A 7,390-nucleotide genomic window follows, 5' to 3' on the forward strand; every position below is an offset into this window, starting at 1 on the left:
GCTGACGTCCCAAACACAGGAGGGATACTGATATGAGAAGTATGATTACTGTAACAATCCACACTGTGGAATCATATGGGGCTAAATACAGGGAAAATGTCATCCCATTAAATTCTAGGTAACATGAAAAGAAAGACAAGCCAGGAAAACTAGTTATCACAACTTGTGACTGACTAAAATCGTAGACCTGCAAATGCTCCACACGGAATGTCGGGTAGAAGCAAGGTTTCATTTCTTCTGAGTAACACTTTTCACTAATGGTAACAGGATGTGTGGTGGCATTAAGTTTATGTAACGCCGTATTTATTAAGATTCTTGATAATTTATGATTTTTGTCTCCACCAGTGTAATCGATCCAATTACTTTCCGATATTGAGGGGTATATTAATGGGGGAAATTCTATCCTATCCACTTTTGAAGAAATTGTCTGGCAGACAAAATTTTGCAACCATGGATTTCTCCAAGATTTACTTGATGACACAATTTCGCCTCATTTCCAGGAAGAAATATTAAAATTGATAATTTTACGGGTAAAATATGCGCAAAGGTGAAGGGTTGTGAGTAAAATGGTAATTTGACGGATGAAAGCAAAATTTTGGGATTACTGGGAATCAATAAGAAGTAAAAATCATCTGGGTAAATTTCCAGTATGAATTGGTTATTAAATCTAAAATAATAATTACTCTGAGTCTGAATCCAATATCCTATCGCTTTTGCGTCGGATTTGGTAGATCTGTGAGAATTGGAGGTGACAAAAAGGATGACCATTTCGCAAAGCCATCCCTTATTTTTGAGGATGTCAAACCCTTGGAGATTATCTGGTTGTATGTATTTATTAAAATTGTCGGTCAAAGAATGTTTGGTCAATGTGAGAGGGACGTTGCGGGTAGTTGGCAAGTCTTCGCTGGAGACATTGTTGAAGACGAGGTGATGTCGACAAGGGGTTTGAGGGGATAAAACCAATGGTACATTTATGGTGGAAAGTGGAACTGAACGTTTGATACAACTTCCCGTGTACAGAAGCCAGAGTATAGTAAACTGGACGGAATATAATGTGTACATCGTTCTCGTATATATTTTAAGAAACTTTCGAAATAGTTTGAGAATAGAATTTGGCTGAAAGATCCTTTGCTCAGATACTTTTCGAAATTGATGATAAAGTATGATAGGAAAAATATTTAGTATCCCGGATGAGAGGTGAACTAAATAAGTATGATTATTTTCCTCGGTCGGTTAATAACTTATAAATATTTAGTGGGGTAATATCGTGCATGAGGACTAGGACCATTACCAATAATAGTGCATTAAGGATTTGCCTAATCGGCCTTAAACCGTGGATAAAAAAAAGTAATAAATTTTTATAAGACTGGGAACAGAACTCATTACAATTTGTCTCTGCAACATTCTTACAGAGGTTCCACCAACTTTATGAAATAATGTTTGACCTTAATTTTGTCGTCGAATGGGACGTCAGTGAATTTTTTTTGTGTTTTCCACGTGTTCCCCATCCTTTTCTGAGAAGAAACGAAGTCGTGGCTTCAAAGAATCGAAGACTTTAACACACATTTCAGGCGTCGCTTTACTCCACTCCTCTTGCAAAACTTTGCACGGTCCATGCAGAGTGGGAGGTCGCCTCTTAAACATTGCCTGTTATAAGGTTCCAAAACCAAAAAAAGCCAGAGGACTTAGCAGGTATCTCTTTGTTAGGAATAATTGTAATTCTGAGTTTCCATTTTAATGCGGCTGCGTAGTGGGCAGTAAGCCGAGCGGTGTCAGAGCACGCGGCTCATGATGGACGAGTACCTTCTGAGTCTCACCGAGGGAAGAGTTTTGGAATTTCTTTTTCCAAAAGTGGTTTTAAAACCTCGTCCACATAATATGTAGGTCGCATTAATTTTGACATTGTGAAGCACTCGAGTCAAAGGGAGTGTTCGGGGGCTGTGGCATGTCCAAATTTCTGGTCTGATTCCTTTTTCTGACGGAATTACTTATTTTAGGGACTGTACTTTGAAAAATGAGAACTTGCCCCTGAGTTGATTTGTTATTTGTTTATGCGTCATTCCAACTTGGCAACGTACTTTAACACTATGATATATTTGAGGTCAATTTTTAGACCCATCTTAAAAATTTCAAAATCTAAAAAATATTCACACGTTTGATATTGATCTTGCGTGCTTCGGCCTTTTCGAATTTCGCGGTATACTCAACGGGGTAACTTGACATGACTTTCAAACATTATTTCATAAAGTTGGTGGAACCTGTAATTAACAATTTAAATCTTCAAGATTAACATGATTTCTTCAAGATTAACAAGATTAACAGGTTTTATGGACCTTGAAATACAAGTTTATGCATGTCTCCCTTAACATACCGAGTATTTAGACCAGGGAATAATTGATTTATGTACATGAAGGAAATACTGTTCGCAAAACGCAAAGCAAATAGATAGATATCCCAGCCTGCACAAACACGAGATTAACATGAGTTTTGAACGAGTTTGGTGACCCCAGTATTCGTGTTAAACACGTATGAAACTGGTAGAGAGCTGGTGTTAAACTGGGGGCAAGTGTCGCTCTTTTTAACGTATCTAACTCGTTCTTTACACGTGTTCCAAGAACGAGTTTCACACCACATCGACGAGATTTACCCCAGTAAAACACGTATTTAGCCACGAGATTTACCCCAAAAAAACACGTATTTAGCCACGAGATTTACCCCAAAAAAACACGTATTTAGCCACGAGATTTACCCCAAAAAAACACGTATTACAACATGAAAATTTACGTTCACGATTTTTATTTCTTTATAACTTCTATATTATTCTACAAATTTAGACAATTAAATGAAGATGAATTTAGAAGGTACCAAAAGTAAATTAAAATTTATAGAGTATAAATTAATCGTCGGAGTTGAATCCAGCAATGACGGATGGATGATTTGCATTGGATTTTGCCAAGCGTTTCCTGCTTAAGCAGTTGAAAATGTTTACAATTCTTAATTTTAAAATTACATATAAATAAATCCTGCTGTCTTCGTACCTGTCAGATTCAATACGTTTATTGGAATTCTTTAGCCAATCTTTAATAGCGTTTGAAATCTCGTCGTCGCCAGCGTCGCTCAATTTCGGGATTCCATGAATCGCTTCTGAAAAAGAGTGACCAGTTACAAAAATTTATCTTACACACTAAAGTAGTAACATATTCATGAAAACTACCAAAAATAATGTGTTTCATCAAAGACTTCGAAAAAGCTGTCTTTTCTCCTCTCGAACCAATCCAGTTATATGAAGACGCATACGTATCCGTCAACAATTTCGACAGTATCCGCTGAGTAGCCTTCTGTGCCGTCTTTGTCGCACCTAGGCCCCTCTGCAGTTCTCGAATCTGAAAAATAAATACATAAATAATTAATACTGTATCATTAGCACTAACACCAGCAGCGATGCATTTATTACTTATCAAAGTAATTATCAAATGTGTTGCACGTAATATTCTACCAATGTGTTCCTGGATTCCGTCGCAAAATCTTCGAGTTTTTTTAAGTCGGAATCGCAATCCACAGGTAATAATCCAGCTGGCAACGTATTTAAACTTTGACCACCACCCTGTCCGTTCAAATTGCAGCTATTGAGCAAGGCGTCCACACATTCTTGTAGTTGTCGCAATTGGGCTTTCACAACATTCATTTGTCTAACCATCCAGTTTTGAAATTCTGCAGAAAAATATTTACAAATCTTTAGCTTAATAAGACCGTGTCGAGTCGCGTTATTCAAATAATAAATTTCTTACCTATATTTGCAGAGATTTCCTGATTTATCTCGACCTGCGTGTCGATCTCCACGCTATGGTTGCTCGAAACATTGACCAATTCACCGGTACAATGTTGACGCAGCATGTTATTTGGGGAGAGGTCTCTCATTTGACCATGTGGTGATGGGGAGTGGAGTTTGTTAAAGGTCAATGAATTTGCTGACCTGGAAGTAATTTCCTCATTTTCTTGCTGTGAATGGGAATCACTTACTGGTGGTGAGTGACGCGGTAGATGAATAGAGCTGCCTGATTCATGGTCATCTTGACGGTCTGAACGTTGCGATATACCTCCAACTAAAGCTAAATACCAGTAGAATCTGCAATTATACATAACAGAATAAGCAGACGGAGCAACAAATTATATGATTTCACATTATGATGACTAACCAAAATATTGTGGTGGGGGCGGAATTGAAAAATTCGGCTTTGATGGTATTTTAGTAAGTCCATCCTCTCTCTCCGAATCGCTTGACTCTTCCTGACGCTGACTTTTCTTGTGACGTTGCCCACGACCTGTCACTTCGAAATCACTTTCAAATTCCGGTTCGGTTTCATCCAAGGCTTTGCCAAGCTGACTCTTGGCTTGTTGGTATGATTCTGAATAGAAAATAAATTTATTTTGTAAATATTTTTCACGACTACAATAAAAAAGGAGACTCACCAAATATTTTACCTCCTCCAACAACCTTCACGTCGAATGATAACCATTGTTTACTTGGATTGTCTCCACCCATAGCGGCCTTCAATTGGCGTTCGGTAGATTTAAACGGCGGCCACCAGCATTTATCTCTTGATGGTGACAACCAATTTATTGGGATAATCTCTATCTCGTTAGTTTCAATAAAATTTACTATAGAAAATCGCATGGTAAAAAGTCACTGGATTGCACTGTGAATTAGAGGATAACAAATTAATTCTGTTTCCAGTGGAAGAAGTACACACTTTGTTTCAACTAAATTAAGGTCAAATCTTCTTATTACTCAATTACTCAATTTTACTCAATTCTTTCACAATTTGCACACCAATTAAAGATGATGGACACGGAGAGTGAAAAAAATCTTCGCTTCTTTTAAACTTTTTCCCAATTATTTCTGGAGGAGAAGATCGAACAAAATAGTGGATTTTTATAACACTTCCGTCTTTTAACTTGCAAATATTATTTCCTGGTTTGTCTGATAGTTCAAAATTGGTAAATTTGCACACTCTAAAACACTCAGATCTCTCACTTGAATTAGTTTCAACGTGGCAAAATTTTAGTTGTTGATATTTTTCAACGTGGTCAGCCAACTCAACTTCTTCTCTTTCCATCAACCGCCGGCAAACTTGTTGCAAGGGGTAAGATGGAGATCTGACCAATCTCTTTATTTGTTGTAGTTTATTCTCAAATGGAAACGCACTAAAGCGGTCAAGAGGACCGTGTCGACTGCAATCTCGAGATAAATGCAATAAACTGTGCAAATTATGACTGTAATATTTCTTTCCATACAATGAACCAAAGTTATTCACAAAATATTCTAATAGTTCCCCTGCGTAATTATTTTTGCTGAGATAGGTGTTAGGATTGGCAAGAATTGCAATTGCAATGTGAAAACATAAGAAATGTTGGTAAAATGGCAGAGGAAGAATTTTTTTCAACACTACAGGACCAGTGTATAAAATAAACTGCCTAAATTCGGTTGCCTTCCAATGATCTACATCCCTAATTGGACGTGGTTTTCGTGCAAATTCCTTTGGTATTGACTTCTTGATATTTAACAAATTAATGGATAATTGGTCAATTTGATGAGGTCGCAAGCGCCCTGTACACTTTTTTCCTTTCGACCATAAAAACAATAACTTTCTCGTCACTCCTAAACATACAAGATGCATAAAATCAACCGGCACATCTTCTACTAAATCTATAGGAAGTAATTCTATTATAGAGTCCTGATTATGATGAGCCTGGTCAAATTTTGATCGAAAAGATTCGTTATTTCTTAAATTATAATTTCCCGGAGGAAATGTTACCCGATTATCCAAATATTCGCCTTTTATGTCGCACTTTCCGCAAGAACTGTAACCACTATGACACTTTGTCCCTAAAATAAATGATCTTGCAGGCACATCACACACAATTGCAGATATTTTAAATTTCAAAACTAATGACTGTTCTAATCTAATGAATTGGTTGACAAATCTACTCAAAAAATCGTTAATATTTGCGGGCTTTCCCAGACCAGAATAAATGCCTATTACAATAACTTCATTAAATTCTACAATATTCGCTAAAATTGGCCAAAATTGTCTGGCACTGCTTTTATAGAGAGGAATTCCGTCAATATTAATTTGAATGTTGGTTGTGCACTGTGCACCTTTAAGTAATTTTTCTATTAATGAAATCCACTCAAAATGTACATACTCGCCCGGTTCAACCTTTTCAATAGCACAAGTTCTTGGCGTACGTAATAGTGTCCTTGGATCGCTTGGTAAATCGAAGCCAGGACGTCGTTTTAAAATATCCAGCAGATCACTCAAAGCAGAGAAAGTAATATTATGTTTAACTGCCCATGTTCTTAAATCACTTGTACAACTGCTGGTATCAGTCTTATCACAATCACTATCACTAGAATCTGACTCTGTGAAGATATGACTATCAGAGTAGTCCGAAGAGTACAGGTCATCTGCCCCAGAAATCGAATCGAACTGCGGAGTTGCGGCCTCAGGATGAGAAGTTTTTGGGTGTGGCTTTGGCGTTGTCTGATTTTTTCGATCACCACTTTCAGAAAGTAAGGAAAAATCCGACGTTCCTTGTCTTGCTTTGCGAAATAATTTTCTAGATCGTGTCTTGTCCATACTTTTTGGTTTTATTATGTGAGACATGCAACAAAATAATTCTCCCACCTCAATAGCAAAGGGACAGTGTTTAGTTTCGCATGTGCAAAAACACTGGTAAAGTTCGTGTATTTCTCGCGATTATGACACGAGTCTCGGGTTATTAGCATACTCGAGTATTTCACGTGTTTTAATCGAGAAAATTCGTTTTGAAGATGCGGTGTAAAATTCGGTCTTTTTTCACGAATTAATTTCGTGTTTAAAAAAATATTTATACGAATAATGCACCCAACACGGGATTTACACCGGGGACACCAATATAACACGTGTTTAACTCGGTCGGTGCAGGCTGGGATATTACTTAAAATATATTCTTCTATGTAAATATGATGTGTGCATATGAAATGTGCGCACTTGAAGAATAAATCAGCCCTAGAAAACTTCAATTCAGCTAATTAATCATGATCCTAACAGGAAATATGTATTTATTGACGTGATGAATTGTACAGATTTATATATGCCTGTTCATATTCATGTGGTCATTTTGTTTCCCACAAATACTGGGGCTTCATCAGTGCCTGCCATACATAAATATACGAGTTACAATAGAACCCCCCTAATTTATTCACGAAAAAAATATGTCCCTCTGCTCAGATGTACAAGTTGGTGACGCTGGGACACTCGAGTTACAAACAGAATACACCTTTACCAAGACCGCTCTCAGCGATCAGGTCGTTCTAAGTACAAATTAAGTAGAAATAAGGCCCGAA

General features: G+C 37.2%; 1 protein-coding gene across 2 annotated transcripts; it reads right to left on the reverse strand.

The window, feature by feature from the left end:
- Positions 1 to 2,463: 2,463 nt before the first annotated feature.
- LOC118433527 lies at positions 2,464 to 4,711 on the reverse strand. 2 transcript variants are annotated; one of them, XM_035845522.1, is made up of 7 exons: positions 4,471 to 4,711; positions 4,197 to 4,406; positions 3,789 to 4,109; positions 3,497 to 3,711; positions 3,215 to 3,383; positions 3,039 to 3,141; positions 2,464 to 2,963 (listed from the first exon to the last, which is right to left on the reverse strand). In XM_035845522.1, the coding sequence occupies exons 1-7, from the start codon at positions 4,673 to 4,675 to the stop codon at positions 2,897 to 2,899; spliced, it is 1,290 nt and encodes a 429-aa protein (XP_035701415.1). In that variant the 5' UTR covers positions 4,676 to 4,711; the 3' UTR covers positions 2,464 to 2,896. The 2 variants fall into 2 exon arrangements, with proteins under 2 accessions (XP_035701415.1, XP_035701413.1); XM_035845520.1 differs by having other exon boundaries at positions 3,039 to 3,144.
- Between the last annotated feature and the right edge of the window lie 2,679 nt (positions 4,712 to 7,390).

This window comes from Folsomia candida, unplaced genomic scaffold (assembly GCF_002217175.1).
Source record: "Folsomia candida strain VU population unplaced genomic scaffold, ASM221717v1 Fcan01_Sc056, whole genome shotgun sequence".
In the NCBI taxonomy this organism is placed as follows: domain Eukaryota; kingdom Metazoa; phylum Arthropoda; class Collembola; order Entomobryomorpha; family Isotomidae; genus Folsomia; species Folsomia candida.

Excerpts from the sequence above, each read along its gene's own strand:
- LOC118433527 (XM_035845520.1), bottom strand. The coding sequence starts at position 4,675 with ATGCGATTTTCTATAGTAAATTTTATTGAAACTAACGAGATAGAGATT. Across the intron at positions 4,407-4,470 it reads TGGAGGAGGTAAAATATTTG|AATCATACCAACAAGCCAAG; the intron begins GTGAGTCTCCTT and ends TTTTCTATTCAG. Across the intron at positions 3,384-3,496 it reads CGGAATCCAGGAACACATTG|ATTCGAGAACTGCAGAGGGG; the intron begins GTAGAATATTAC and ends TTTATTTTTCAG.